Source organism: Choloepus didactylus, chromosome 21 (genome assembly GCF_015220235.1).
Source record: "Choloepus didactylus isolate mChoDid1 chromosome 21, mChoDid1.pri, whole genome shotgun sequence".
NCBI classification, from domain to species: Eukaryota; Metazoa; Chordata; class Mammalia; order Pilosa; family Megalonychidae; genus Choloepus; species Choloepus didactylus.
The window spans coordinates 20,283,748-20,298,700 of NC_051327.1; the positions used below are offsets into that span (position 1 = coordinate 20,283,748).

General features: G+C 51.9%; 2 protein-coding genes across 2 annotated transcripts in view; one reads left to right on the forward strand and one right to left on the reverse strand.

Annotated features, from left to right (window-relative positions):
• The window catches only part of KPNA7 (karyopherin subunit alpha 7), a 124,558-nt gene that overhangs the window by 27,625 nt on the left and 81,980 nt on the right, over nucleotides 1–14,953 (forward strand). The window contains exon 2 of the mRNA XM_037814919.1: nucleotides 13,561–13,698. The gene's annotated coding sequence lies outside the window, so the exon portion shown is untranslated. The remainder of the gene's footprint in view (nucleotides 1–13,560; nucleotides 13,699–14,953) is intronic.
• LOC119517801 (myosin-16) overlaps nucleotides 1–14,953 on the reverse strand; it is a 62,955-nt gene that overhangs the window by 14,184 nt on the left and 33,818 nt on the right. The window contains exons 22-35 of the mRNA XM_037814808.1: nucleotides 13,498–13,671; nucleotides 12,055–12,282; nucleotides 10,957–11,061; nucleotides 10,701–10,787; nucleotides 10,350–10,495; nucleotides 9,206–9,296; nucleotides 8,668–8,724; nucleotides 7,865–7,951; nucleotides 5,606–5,851; nucleotides 4,699–4,816; nucleotides 3,485–3,612; nucleotides 2,977–3,173; nucleotides 1,472–1,604; nucleotides 274–490 (exon numbers count right to left, since the gene is read on the reverse strand). Of these exons, the coding sequence (XP_037670736.1) occupies nucleotides 274–490; nucleotides 1,472–1,604; nucleotides 2,977–3,173; nucleotides 3,485–3,612; nucleotides 4,699–4,816; nucleotides 5,606–5,851; nucleotides 7,865–7,951; nucleotides 8,668–8,724; nucleotides 9,206–9,296; nucleotides 10,350–10,495; nucleotides 10,701–10,787; nucleotides 10,957–11,061; nucleotides 12,055–12,282; nucleotides 13,498–13,671 (2,014 nt within the window). The remainder of the gene's footprint in view (nucleotides 1–273; nucleotides 491–1,471; nucleotides 1,605–2,976; nucleotides 3,174–3,484; nucleotides 3,613–4,698; nucleotides 4,817–5,605; nucleotides 5,852–7,864; nucleotides 7,952–8,667; nucleotides 8,725–9,205; nucleotides 9,297–10,349; nucleotides 10,496–10,700; nucleotides 10,788–10,956; nucleotides 11,062–12,054; nucleotides 12,283–13,497; nucleotides 13,672–14,953) is intronic.

The window sequence follows — 14,953 nt, forward strand, 5'->3', positions numbered from 1 at the left end:
AGCCAGCATTTTTCAAGCCATATCCAACATAATGAACTTCCAACCTGAGAGCCCTATATTTAAGAAATATATATGTTTAGGTATATTGTTTGCATATAATGTATGTAAGAGCTCAGTATGTAAAATCTCTTGAGCCCTTATTATGTGTCAGAGACTCTACTGGGTAAAGACTTTATATGTTTTATCTTATTTTGTTGTTACAACAGCCTCCCAAGGCAGGCAGTAGTACTTTCTCATTTTACAGATGAGGAAGCTGTCCACCCTCAGACTCACCCTGCAGGGTCTTGTTCTCCTTCTTCACCGACTCCAGGTGCTCCAGGGACTCCTCATAGGCTGTCTTGATCTTGAAGCTCTCGGTCATGTACATGCGGCACTCCTTCTGCGAGCTGTCCACCTCCACCTGCAGCTCCTCACACTTCTGCTGCCACTCGGCCAGCATCTTGTCGAAGAGCCGCTGCTTCTTGTCGAGGGCTGCAGCTGCAGCATTGGCCTGGGGCAACGTGGAGATGGCGCCCAGGGTCTTACCTTCCTGCCCTATCTGCTATCGCCCCTCCTCCCATGGATCTAACTTCCGCCTCCCTTGCCCAGGTGGCCATTGGATGCCCTTGCACTCTGGCCCCTTAAAGCAGCACAAAGCAAGGGTCCTGAGACTGAGACCAGGTGGGTGTGTGTGTGGAAATCTTATTTAATTCTGCTAGAGTCTGGCTGATGAGGGAAGCAAATGGGAAACTAAGTGGGATATAGTTTGTGTAAGAGAAAAGAGAGCAGGGAAGATGCATTGTAAATGTAATTGCATAATTTCCTGGCACCAGTTTTATCCTTATCATGGGCCTACTTAAATAGGAGCTTGTTCCCAAGTGTCCATCGACAGATGAATGGATGAGCAAAATGTGGTATATCTCTACAACGTAATTATTATTCAGCCATGAGAAGGAATGAAATTCTGATACATGCTACAAAACAATCTGAAAACATTATTTTGAAAGAAGCCAGACACAAAAGAACCAACGTTGCATGATCCCACTTATATGGAAATCTGCAACTGGCAGGCTCATGGAGACACAAGTGGATTAGAGGTTCCCAGGTGCTGGGGGAAGAGGAATGGGGAGTTAGTGCTTAATGGGGACAAAGTTTTGGTCATGGATGGTGGTGATGGTAGCATAATGTTGGAAATGTAATTGATGCCACTAAATGGAACACTTAAAAATGACTAAAATGGAAAATTTTATGTGATATATGTAAATTTAAAGGCGCAGTGAAAACAAATAGCAGCTTGTTGAGTGTGAAGGTCTCAGAAGAGTTGATGAACACATGTTGTGACAGGTGGGCTCCTGAATGTAAACCGTGTGCTCACCCTCTAGGACCACCTGCTTCTTTCTGAGAACCCTAGCCCTATGCCTGTCTCACTCCCAGACCCACTGTGAACTCTGGCCCAGGAAAGAAGCAGCCTTTGAGTATCTGAACTACTGACCTTCTCCAAGTCGATAGTGAGATCCTCAACTTCTGCTTGGAGTCTCTGCTTGTTTTTCTCAAGGGAGGCAGCCCGGGCTTGGGCAGTTTCGGCAGCCTCTTCTGCTTCCTGGAGCCTGGCAGCCAGCTTCCTCCTGCAGATGAGGGCCAGAGGGGCGGTCAAGGCAGGGTAGGAGCCCCCCGTTGTGGCCCCCTATTCCCAAGCAGGGGGCCCTCTTTTTAGGCCCAGTCATGCTGTGTACATGGCCCAGAGCTCTGTTGTCATGTTGGAAAAGTTTCAGACAAAATGGAGTGTGTATTCATTCATTCGTCCATTTATTCAACGAACATCGATCATTTCTACTCTGTGCCACGTACTGTTCCAGGCTTTGGGGTTGCAGCAGTGAATAAAACAGACCAAAACCCCCAGCCCCATGAAACTTTTGTTCTAATGGGGAAGACAGACAATACACAACACAGAGAAAGTCAGATAGTGGTAAGTGCTAGGAAGATAAACAAAGCAGGGAAGGGGACAGAGAGCCCATTGTTGGGAGGGGGTAATTGCGATTTTAAATGAGGGTGAGGGGAGGCTCCAGAGATGGTGACACTTGAGCAAAGACCTGAGGGAGGAGAGGGCCCTGGGGTGTGTGAGGAGGGTCTCAGCAGGCAGACACCGGGAAGGACTGTGATTACCCTGCGGGGGTGGGGGTGGGAGTGGGGCTCTGCTAAGGACCAGGCAGCTCCCAACAACCTCAGGAGAAAAGAGCTAGGGGGCAGGAGGTGGAAGTGGCAGGAAGGTAGATTTTAGGCTCAGTGTAAGAAAGAGCTTTAGATACAAGAGTTGCATCAGCTGGAAGGCTTATTGCTAAGATTCACCAAAAGTTCCGGTAGATGGAGGGGACAGGTAAGCAGGGTGGGGTCCCCTCCCTGTCTGGGTGCAGGATGGCTCACAGGCTATCATGGATGCCTGGGCCATGAGCACCCAAGCCGGCCTTTTCTTATGCAAGAGAATGGCTCAGAGCTATGGACTGTGTGCACAGCTTATTTCCTCGGGCCCACAGGGTGTCCCCGTCTCTAGTTTGTGAATGAGGAAGAAAGCTCAAAGGGGTTGAGGGCATCTCCTACAGAGCTGCCAGGGCTGAGCCCCTTGTCACTGAGAGTGGCCCTTGTCCTTCCAGCATCACGGGGAGGCCCCACTCCAGACCCACCTGCAGGAACCTGTGTTTAAGCCTGGAGAAGCTTCTTGAGCACAAGGGAGTCAGACAAGCCCTGCCTAGAACTGGAGTCCCAGCGCCCAGTTACCCTGCAGGTGTCCTGAGCGCATCAAGACAGAGGAGATCCGAGGCTGGCAGGCACATGCAGTGGGTTTTCCTCTGAGGGCACAGAAGGGATTCTCTTTTCCAGATGCTCCATTCCCCTTTAAGAGGAGTCCATGAGCTTCCTTCCAGGTCTGGCCCCAGCCTCAGCAGTGGCTCTCACGGTGGCAGCGAGACCTGCCCAGCCCTCCCCACACGCGGGGACACTCACTTGGTCTCCTCCAGCTCCTCGGTCCTCTGGATGGCGTCGGTCTCATATTTAGTCCTCCAGGTGGTCACCTCGGTGTTGAGTTTGGACACAAGACGCTGCAGCTCTGTCTTTCCTCCCTGCTCCTCCTCCAGCTGCTCCTTCACCAGGTCCAGGTCATGCTTGGTGTTGGCGAGACTCACCACGGCCGTGCTGCGGGACTGGAGGGACATGCTCGTCAGGGGCCCAGGGGTCTCTCTACAACCCCCAGGGCCATCTCTGTTACATACAGAACATTTCAGCAACATTGACAGAAAAAAGAGACCTGTGGTCTGACCAAACTGTCAGGGTCTAATTTTCCTTGTTTTCTTCTGATTAGTGTCCACAGGACATGTATCAGAAGACTATAGTTTTACAGTTCACTTTCTTTACTTGCTATTATAGCTAATCTTTTTCACCATCTTCTGTCATCTTTATAACCTATAACTTTCTTTAAGGAGGCAGTTCTGCCACACCCCCACCCCAAATCCACCTTTGACTCTTCATCCAGCTGTCTCTTGTAATCATCCACTTGTGATGTCAGAGATGTCTTTATCCTCAGGATCTGATTGAGTCGGCTCTGGGATTCTTCATATTCCCGGCTCAGTTCACTATTTTCAGCTGGGCGAGAAGGGAACAGGAGCTATGTTGGCAGAAGAACTGGCTCCCTGGGCAGTTCCTGAGCCCCATGGGGCATCGCTCCCGCACAGTGAACCGTCAAAGCAGACGCCCCTGTTAAGTGAGCCCAGGAGGGGAACAAGTGCAGGGACCCCAGCACCCAGGTGACTTGCATGGGGAAGGATCCTCAGAGACTGCAGCCCCCTACCCAGAACCGTCATTAGACACAGCAGATGAGTTGGGAGAAAACAGTGAAGCCCAGAGCTTTGAGCCTCTGGGCAAGTCACTTCATCTCACAGGGCCTCACTTTTCTTATCCACCAAATGGGGACATTGATTTTAAAAAGTGTGGAAATGTGGGAAATGAGGGAAAAGGATGCCTGCAAGCTCTCTATGCCACACTGGAGCGTTCATTATCTAATAGGCCCACCCTGGGGGTAATTACTTCGCTGAAGAAATGCACCTCTGTCTGACTTACTGCAAAGTTAGATGTCCACTTTGTCTACTGATATAATGATATACAGGTATAATGATAATTGCAAATTATTTTTGTCCTTGAGATGCAAAGGACTTCTTCTGGTAGAAAACAGAAACCAAAAACAATCGCAGAGGTTACAGTATTATTGTCCTGTAGGACATTAACCAATTCTGCATCAAACTTAGCAAAGTTATCTTAGCTTTCCTTTCCTTTGACTATGTAAATTGCTGTCCCACGAATGCCCTTTGAAGTCAGCTTTCCCTGTTTTCTGGCTCCCTCACTCATAACTTAAAGCTTTGACACATGTTAGTATGCATGTCATGTCTGAAAATGTTTGAAAACTGTATGTTGTCAGTGTTGAAGCTCCTCCTGCTGATCTCGCAGGGAGGTTGGGAGAACCGAGGTGAAGATGCATTGAACAGTGTTCCCTGCTTCACTTCACTGAACACTCAATGGGTGGAAGAGGATCTCCTTGTCTCATCACAAGGGGATCAGATGTGAATTTTCAAGGCCAAGAAAACTCAGGGAAGAGGCCCCGGGCATTTTCCTTTCAGTTTCGTGTCCATGCGCTGCTCCTGCGGTGGGCCGCGGGGGGCGGGGGCTCAGGCTCACCTTGCAGGCGAGTCCTGATGGCGTTGATTTCCGCCTGGTTTCGCTCCAGCTCGGCCACCTTGGCGTTGGCTTCTGCCAAGCTGTCTTCCAGCTTTCGCACATGGGCCTCCGCGTTCATCTGCTCAGGAAGAAGGAACCCAGCAGGATAAGAGGGCTCAGGCCAAGCCCTCCCTTCCCACCTGAACCCTTCCTCTGCCTCCAGGGTGGCCCCCTCCCCCAGCCTACCACACCCATTCTTCTAGAATGCAAAGCTCAGCGTTTCCTCTCAACACAACCCCAGAGCCTCTAGCTCGGCACATAGCCCCTCACTGCTAGGACCATCTCCTTTTGTGGTCACTCCAGACGCCTGCATACCAGATCCAATGAGAAAATGCCATCAGCTGATTTAAGGAAAGGTACAAACATTAACGCAGGAGTCTGCAGAGAAAACTGGAACTACAAAGGTGCCTCGTGGGTGTCAGTGGTTTGGAGACACCATGGTTGGCCAGGACAGGACCCCCGAGGTACCCTGCTCACCTCTGGAACCCCTTCCCCTGGTGTCCTGAGAGGGCTTTTCATGTAGCAGGTGCTCAACAGGTGTGGGTTGATTTTCTTTCTCATCCTGTATCACTTTTTCTTTGAATTGTGGCACTTTATGCATTGGTCCTATCTCTCCTACTAGACTCTAACTCCTTGAGGACATGGTCATAATAATGTAATGACTCTGGTAGTAGCTAACATTTATTGAGCTCTTATGTGCTAGGAACTGTTCTAGTACAACAGTGCTATGAGGTAGGGGTTGTTATTATCCTTACTTCACAGAAGAGGAAACTGAGGCACAGATAGGTTCTGTAACTGGGCCAAGGTTGCACAAGCAGCCAGTGGGGTCTGTGATGGATTCTTCCCATCCCCTTGGGGGCTCCCTCACCTTGGACTTCTGCATGGTCTCCACGTTGGCATTGAGGTCATCGATCTCAGCCTTCATGACCTGCTTGTCCTTCTCCAGCTTGGACTTGACCCTCTGCAGGTTCTCCACGTGCTCCGTCAGCTCGGCCATGGAATCCGTGTGCTTTTTGCGCAGCGTGGAGGCCGTGGCCTCACTCTGCAGGGCCGCCTCCTCCAGCTCCCGCCGCAGCTTCAGCAGTTCCGTCTCGCGCCTGCGGTTCTGCTCGATCTGGGAGGGGAGCAAGCAGAGCTCAGCAGGACTGGCCGCCCCCTGCTCAACTGTCCCCAGTGTTCCTGCACCCTACTAAAAGAACATCCAGATTGAAATCCCAATCTTTAGCCTTTGTGTGGAAACTGTTGACTTGTATATCTCTCCCCTTCCCCTTAATGTGGCTTCCAGGTCCTCTCTTCACAAAGTGTATCGTGGGCCAGCAGTGTCTGCATCCCCCGGGAGCTGGTCAGAACCTCAGAGCCTCAGTCCTCACCCTGGACTCGTTGAACTAGAATCTGCATTCTAATGAGATCCCGGGGGTCTGCGTGCCCCAGATTTTGGGAAGCCCTGATCTTACCTGTGCTCCCGCCATCATGTGTGCTGGTTGTTCTCCTCCTGCCTTCCTGAGCCAGTCTGCTCTCTTCCTTACCTGCCCTGCCTGGTGCCCTCTGAGGCTGACCTTGGGGGCTGCTTCTCTTGGGCCCCCAGCCCTCCAGTTCCCTACTGGGTTTGGCCAAAGGGAGGCATCAGGAGGTGTCACAGGGTGGGAGCAGAGGTGGCCGGGGTCTTCCTTCTGAGCTCCGTCCTGCTTCAGCCTCTCTGGCAGTGGCCACATCTGTCCACAGCTCCAGCTCCCACCAGGCAGTGCCCCCTCTGTCACTCCAGCCCTCATAACCCTAAGCCTGCTCCCCCATTCCTCTGGATCAGGGGAGGTAATAGCTCCCACTGTTGCTAGTCTCCATGCCTGGCATCCCTTGTGGTTCTTGTATACCCCCTACTCTGCTATGAGTAGTGTGCTGGTTTGAATCTATTATGTACCCCCACAAAAGTCATGTTCTTTTAATCCAATCTTGTGGGTGCACACTTATTGTGGGTGAGACCTTTTGATTAGATTATTTCCATGGGGTGCCTCCCTCCCCATTCAAGGTGGGTCTTAATTCGTTTACTGGTGTCCTCTATGAGAAGATGAAAGGCAGCGACATTTTGAAGAGAGCTTAGAGACATTTGGAGACAGCCATTGGAACTGGAGCCAGAACCAGAATAGCTGAGAGATGAAATCTCGAGTTTGCTCCTGAGAAGCTAAAGGAGGACCTCCAGACGTTTAGAGAGAAACGTTCTGGGAGAAACAAGCAAGAATACACAGGAGCTGAGAGAGAGAAGCTAAGACAGAAGCCTAGAGACATTTTGGAGAAAGGAGCAGAAACCAGAAGCTAAACCCAGAAGAGGCCCAGCAGACTCTGGCCAGGTGCCTCCCCATGTGAGGGAGGAACCGCAGGTGCCATCAGCCTTTCTTCAGAGAAGGTATTGTCCTATTCATGCCTTAACTGGGACATTTTCATGGCCTTAGAACTGTAAATTTGTGAACTAATAAACCCCCATTGTAAAAGCCAATCCATTTCTGGTATTTTGCATTCTGGCAGCTTTAGCAAACCAGTACAAGTAGCCCCTTCTTTCATGCCTCCTATGGCAAACCATCTGGGGTGGTTTAGTTTTCTGCCAATGAGTTCCCCAACAAGGACTCTGGCCACAGTGGGGAAGGAGTGGGGCATGGGAGTTGCCATCAGCCAAGGATGCTCAGCCTTTCAGCTGAGCGGGAAACACCCCCTGCGGCCTTGCTGTCTACTCTGGCCATGGACCTACACTTGTAAGAGAACTGACACCAGCTCTGGAAGGAGAATCTAAAGGGGCTTCTGCTAGTCTCCTGGTCTCTGTGTGAATTCAGGGAAGACGCCCTCTTGGCTGGCATTCCAACCCCCCCTCTCCTCTCTGCTGGGTGCCCTTAGCATGCAGTGGGTCACCCCACCCTCTGCATCCGACCCATTATCCTGCTTCCATCAACACCACAGAACTAATGATCTCCAGGAAAAGTGGACCCAATCAGCCCCTCTCATGCCTTATCTTTACTAACTGGCTTCTCCTCAAGGAGGAATTCAGCAAGAAAAAACCGGTCTTGATCCCACCGCCCATCATCCAGCATCTTTTCTCCCTGCGGGCCAGGCTTGTGGTCCCCAGGCCCCCAAGGATGGGTACCTGAGCGGACGTGGCTCCACCAGCTTCTTCCAGCCTGTCACTGAGGTCTTCGAGGTCCCGGGACAGGTCACTGCGCTGTTTCTCCACCTGGAGAAATTCAGAGAGAAAATCATCCTCAGTTAGGCCACCCATGAGCCCCTCTCTCTCCAGGAAAGCCTGCGAGTTCAGGAGCCTGCTCTTGTGTGGTTTTGATGTCCCACAGGCTCAGTGAAGGATGCCGTCCATCCTTCTGCCTCACTGGTGGGTGACAGTGCCCATCCTACCCCCAACCCAGTTTGGCTGAATTTGGAACCCCACAATCAAACACAGGAGTCTGCCTGCAGAGTTTAGGCCATTGTGGTTTGTCTCCGAGCCCCCTCCTGGCCTCACCCCTCTCTAGGCTCTCCACCTGCAAGCTTTGCTCCCCTCTCTGCTCTTTCTAACATATTTTCTCTACTTTTATACCTTTGTAAGTGCAGGTAGGTGCATTTTTATTTCCTTTGCCTAGAAATTCCTCTCCTCAGTCCGTTGAATCAATAAGTTCCTACTCAAATGCTGCCTCCTCGCCTGCCCCAGGCAGAACACTCTTCACCTCCTCTGGGTTCACACCACATGCAGCACCTTTGCATCTTACATCATAATTGATGTGTACTGTAGGAGAGTGCTTGGCACATATTAGGTGCTCAAGAAACAACTAGGGCTTCCCATCTGGAAACTAGTCCTCCTCCCTACTGATTTCCTGAGTTTAACCTTCTGCTTATGGCTGGATTTGTGGCTGGCATTAGGTATATCATCTCAAGAAGGGATATGGGCATTTTGTTTACCTTGGCTCTCATTGCCCTCTCTGCTTCCAGTTCTTCTTCCAGCTCCTCGATTCGGGCCTAGCAGACACACAAGCAGACAAACAAAGGGGAGATTCATCTCCCCCACGTGAAAGTAGAGATGACCAATTTGGCCTTTTAGAATGGGAAGGAGCGAAGGGAGCTCAGCATATGATGGCCACTATCACAAGCAGAGAGAAACGAGGCACAGAGAGCCTGTGCAAAGGCCCCGAGGCAGGAGGAAGCATGGCACATATAAGATCTAACAAGAAGCCAATGTGGCTGGACAGAGTAGAAAAGGGAACAGTGGGTGACAAGGTCAGGGACGGGTTAGATTGTGGGGGGCCTCATAGTCACTGTAAGGACTTTGGATTTGACCCCACAGGAGGTGAACACGGGACCATCTCCAAGGCACCACCCAACTGTGACCATTTCCAACTCCACTCCTCAGAAAACCTCAGCAGCCAGTCTGCCAATGTGAGCAAAGCCTGCAGGGAAGCACATTTCAGAAGGCACGTGGGCTCCTCCCTCCCTGACATACCTGGTGTTCCTTCAGTTTCCGCTGCAGCGTGGAGTTTAGAGACTGCTCGTCCTCATATTTAGAGTTGACTGAGTTGATTTCCAGATCCCGCCTGCAAGAGAAAGTTTGATCTCCTGAGGACTGGCTCTCAGGGTAGACCAGCAAGCCGGAGAGGGAACGGAGCTTAGACTGCCTTGGACCTGCTGAAACCAGCTCTGTCCCCTCTTACCCTAGCCTCCTGGAATAAAAGGGAAATGACCTTCTCATCCCACAAAGGAATCAGATCCAGAATCTACTCCACAGGCTTTTCATTCATTCACTCACACATTTATTCATTGGACACAGGTTTATCTAGCACCTACTATAAGCCAGATACTGTTCTGTGCTCTGGAACACGTCAGTGAACAAATTGGCCAGAAATCCCTGCTCTGGTGCAGCTTACATTCTAGGGACTTTAGAATCACACTAATGTTTTAACTTTTGGGGAAACATTTTCCTCTGAAAACTTTTCACAAAAGGCTCTGTCTCCTTCTGATGTGTGAGTTGCATGTTCAAGGAGCTGCGTGTGAGAACCGAGACTCCAGAGACCGAGTAGATGAGGAGGATGGGCAGGTCGCAGTTTCTGGGCATGCCACTGAGGAAATGCACCAAAATATGGACTCTGCTGCACATACCCCCCATAGGGATCTGTGCTGTTTCAAAATGACCTTAGTAAAATATATTTTGAAGAGGTGTTGTACAAATTCCCCTCCCTACAAGCTTTCCTTATCTGACTCCTTTTTCCAGTTTTTCTCTGTTTCATCTGCTCTCCACACTATTGCCAGAATACTCCCTTTACTTCTCATTTTCCCAAGACCCCAGCTCATAGGCTTCTAGAAGCTTCTCTGGATTCTGAGGCAGATGCATTGCTTGGTCATCAGTGCGCTTGGAGCACCGGCCCAAGGCCCCATTCCAGCACCCCCAATGGGAGCAGCTCACAACAGGGTAACATCTATTCCCCGCTGTGTCCCCAGAGCCAGGCACAGTGCCTGGCACCTAGCAGGAGCTCAGACATGCATGAATGTATGTGATGCACAAAGCACAGCGCTGGCACCTAGCAGCACCCATGAAACGCTAGCTCTTGGTGATATTGTTGCTGATGAAATGAAGGACGACACGGACATACTTTTTCACCACCTCCTCAAGGTCTATCTTGGACCTCTCCATCTCGTTGAGGTTATCAATAGTCATCTTCAAGTCACTCTCAGCTTTTCGACGAGCCTTTTCCACCTCTGCCCGGATTTTCTTTTCCTGCTCCCAGTTATCCTCTAGCTGTGGAGGCAAGAAAAGCAAGAGAAGGTCAAGGAGGGGAGACTGAGGTCAGAATGCAGTCAGGAGCCAGACGCAGCCTGGTTCCTCAGTTGTGGCATCAGAAGGGCCCTCATGCTCCTGGGGTTGTGTCATCCCAGATCCCAAAACTTGTCTGAGGACTCCACACCCACAGGTCCACTTGATGGCCCCAGCACCTGGGTGTTACCTCATGGATCTGGGTGCTAAGCTTGCTGTTATTCTTAGTCAGGTGGTTCACCTTGTCCTCCTCAGCTTGCAGGTCATCCAGGGTTTTCTGGAAGGAAAGACAGACCCCTGGGTCCCAGCTGAGCAGACCTGGTTGTTGAATTCAGTTCTGATCTGTGCAGCTCTAGGGCTTTGGGGCATCCCCACCTCCACGTGCAACACCTGTCCTCTGCAGCTCCACCCACTCCTTCGAGAGGGGAATGGGGGGTAGTGTCTACCTGGTACAGCTCCTCTAGGGCCCTCTTCTCTTTCTGAAGCTTAGCAATGGAGTCTTCACGGAGCGAGAGGTCCCCGGTCAGGGTACGGACCTTGTGATCCAGGACCTGGAAACCGGGGCGGGGAGAGACGGGGTGCTTATGGCTGGAAACACCCTCTGTGGGGAGAAGGTGTGTGTATGTGGGAAACTTGCTCTGTGAGAGGGTCCTCAGCTTGGCTGCACCTGAGAAATCCCAATGACCAGGCCACACCCTAGACCAACCAATTTGGAATCTTGGGGTGGAGGGGAGCAGCGGGACCCCCAATTCTCAAAGCATGGGCCTCGGATGGTCACCAGTGGCATCTCCTGGGAACATCCCAGAATCTGTACCTTATCAAGATCCCGGTTGGAGAGTGTGTCCATCCAAGCTTAAGAAGCACTGGTTTAGACAGGCTCTACCTTGCCCTGCTTATGGTCCCCAACCACCTGCGTGGGCAGGAAGGGGGTCCAGGGACAAGAGGTAGCCAGATGGCGTCAGGAACCAGGTGCTCCCCTAGGAAGCTGCTCAGAGGGTCAGCAACTCATTCAGGCAGAAACCCATCTAAGGACCACCCACCATATTGGTAGGGTTGCCTCTTTGGGGAAGGGGGAAGGGAAGGGTGCCAAAGGGAAGAACATTCTGTGAGGGGGCCCTAGGGGACCCCGAAGCTGATTGGGCAGCCGGCTGGCCCAGGGGCACAGTGAGTAGAAGCGTCCTGGTTACTGGGAGGACTGGCCAGGCCAGTCCAGGCCAGGCCTGAGCTGGGGGCTGTGTCCTTACGTTTGTCTGGATGTCACCATGATGGGACTAGCCTCCAGTACCCTTTGTCAGCTCTGTCCAACAGAACTTTCTGCGATGGTGATCAAGTCTCTGTCCTCACTGTCCGAAACAGCTCTAGCCACGAGTGGCTTTTTGGCATTTGAAATGTGGTGAGCGTGATGGAGGAACTGCATTTTAAATGGTATTGAATTGGTTTAAATTAAAGAGCCCCATGTGACCAGGGGCTACCGTGCAGGACAGCACTGCGCTGGGGGCTCCGGGTGTGGCGTGTGCGGGGAGAGCGAGCCGAGGGCCCCCCACCTGCTTCTCCTTCTCCGTCTTGGCCAGCGTGGTCTCCAGGCCCTCCAGGTCGCGCTTCAGGTCACTCAGCTCCCCCTCCATCTTGCGCTTGGTGGCGCTCAGTGAGGCTGCCGTGCCCTCCTCTTCCTCCAGCCGCTCCCGCATGTCTGAGATCTGGCTCTCCAGCTCCATTTTGGTCTTCATCATCTGGGTCAGGCGCTCTTCTGCATCCATCAGGTTCTCTTGTTCCTGTTGGAAGAGCCATAGCTGAGGGCCAGGGCTGGTAAAATCCTGACTCCAGGCACCACCGGCTTGGGCTCATGGCCCCAAACCAATGTGCCCTGGGGGTCATACAAGGCACTGGGCTATCTCTGAGCACCCCCTGCTTTTTTTCCCCCCTGAGTTTCCTTAACTCCTCTTCATTCTGCGGATCAGTAACAGAGAGGGATAGGGGTTGTAGGGGTGGTAAACAGGTCACAGGCACATCCTGGCAACACTTGGCCAGCTCCACAGGATATGCTTGGGCATCAAGTCCTGTAATGTCCAAGATGTAGGGGACTCCAACTCATCCTGCACAGCCCTCCCTTGCTCCGACTGGAACTCGGTGGCCCTCTTGGAGCCCCTTTAGTGATGAGTGCGATGCCGCACGGTGCAGGAGCCCCTCACTGCGCAGCGTGCAGCCCAGACCTACTGCATCCAAATGTACATTTTAGCCAGATCCCAGGTGAGGCAACACACATGAAGTCCTCAGCAGCAGTGAGCCAGGAGAAATGAGGGTGCTCCATCAGGACAGCACCGTCAGTTTGGACTCTGCCCTGTCACCCACCAGCCTGGGCTGTGTCTCGCACTTCCGTCTGTCACCAGAGAGCGGGAGACCCGCCCAGATGACACCTGGCCTTACTCTGAAACTCTGGTGTCACCTCCACGATGCCTCCTCCAAACCCCCCTGGGAAGCTGCTGAGGCAGATGCTACTGTGAGCTACAGTTTAGAGACGAGGGAAACAAAATCCAGAAGGAGGTAGAGAGCTGTTTAAAGTCACATGGATAGCAGGAAGCAGAAAGGGGACAGCTTGGGAACTGAGTCATTTCTTCTCCCCCGCCCTGGGTTTCCACCTGACAGGCAAGGAAAAGGGGCTCGGCCTGGTAATTGGCTGAGAGGTCCCGCAGCAGAGCGGGGCCCTGCCTCCAGGGGGAGCTCTTTCCCCCACATCCCACAGCCTCCACCCCTGACAGTCCCCGAGGCGTGTGCCCAGCCTGTGCCGTGGGCAAATGAGAATTCGATGCAGGTGTTTTGGTGGTTGGGTCAAGGGTGACACTGTTATGGAGGGAAAGATAAGTTTGGGATTTCTCTGGGATTGGAGGGACATGGCTTCTCAGAAGAGCCTGGAAGTGACCGTGGGGGTCTGAGCCGTTGCCAGCGACCCCAGGCTCTGGCCCCTCCCTGCCTGGGTGGACCCCACATACGGCCTGCAGCTGGATATTGAGGTCATTCTTCTCCTGGCTGAGCGTGGCTGTTTTCTCCTCCAGCTCCTTGATCTTGTTCAACAGTTCCTGCACCCTGGACATGGCACTCCTCAGCTCCTCCTCCTTGGCCTTCATCTCCTCCTCTTGCCGAGCCACATTCAGGAGCGGCTTGACCTGGGCAGTGAGCAAGACCATGGAGAGGTTAGGCAAGTGGGCTTTCCCTGGGAGCTGGGGATGGGGGGTGAGCCTCTGGGCTCTCCCAGATCTCCACTGTTGGCCCTCAGTGTTGACTTCACACCGCCACTCTGGTGGAGAGCAGCTTTTACAGCAGCTGGGTAGCTGGAACCCCTCTCCACAGATGTTCTCAGGCCGAGCTCCCTTCTGTAAACCATCCCCATCCTCAACAGAGAAGGCCCATCCTTAGGACCAATTCTTAGGATGCCCTTTGATCCCAAGAGACACGAAGTTAGCTGCTCCTGAGTGTCTAGGTGCATCCCATGCTTACCTCAGTTCCGTAAGATGTGTCTGCACCAGGAGCCGTGGCCAAATTGACTGGCTTTGGTTTTCCTTCCCTTTCTCCCTCACCGATTTCTTCCCCCTCTCTCTGTCTCTCTTACTTCTTTCATCTTTACAACCTCAAGTCCCAACTCTCAGCTTCCATGGCATGCCCCCCACCCGTGCTCTCCTCCAGGTCAGCAGATTATTCCTGGACCTCTCTATGCATGTGGCTCTTCTCACCCCATTTCAGAGTGTCTGAGTCCACCGGGCCCCATACTCTATTCCTCTGCCCTGCTGGACCGCAAAGCTCTCCCTCCTGCCCCTTCTGTATCCCTGCAGCACCGAGCAGAGCAGGAGGGATGGCATCTCCCAGGAGGGCAGATGCGGTGGAAGTGGATTTGGGAGGTGGGATCACCTCTCTTTGAAAAGGACAGATAAACCTCATTCATTGTCAGCTGGGATCTGGGATGACTTAGTCACAAAGTGGTCATGAAAAGGTTATAATAGGCACTGAAACTTGCGACTAACGCTTTTGGGTCAGTGGAAGCCTACCACAAGCTGAATTTTCTTTTTATGCACTCTTCCCAGCTGGCTTAGTTAAATAAGATAAGAGCTTAGTTAAAACACCTACGGGAGTAAAAGAATTTTTTTTTTAACTAACTGGAACAGGACCTTGCTCTGTCATGTTTAATTAGTCACATTTTACTTTACAGTAATGAGCAGGTAAGTTCCCAGTCTCAGCCTTCTTGTCATCTGTTGTCCCTGTGTCCTGGCCAAGCATGGACCTCAATCAGCTGGAATCTTAAAGCCTATTGTCTGTGGTTACCCAAAAGGTAACATGTAAACCAAGGGGGCAGGTGAGATGGATTCATAGAAACCCTTTTCATTTTAGCTGTTACATAGTTACCTTAACAGGTAATTGAATAAATGAAAGAAAATCCATCAAACACAATTTTAT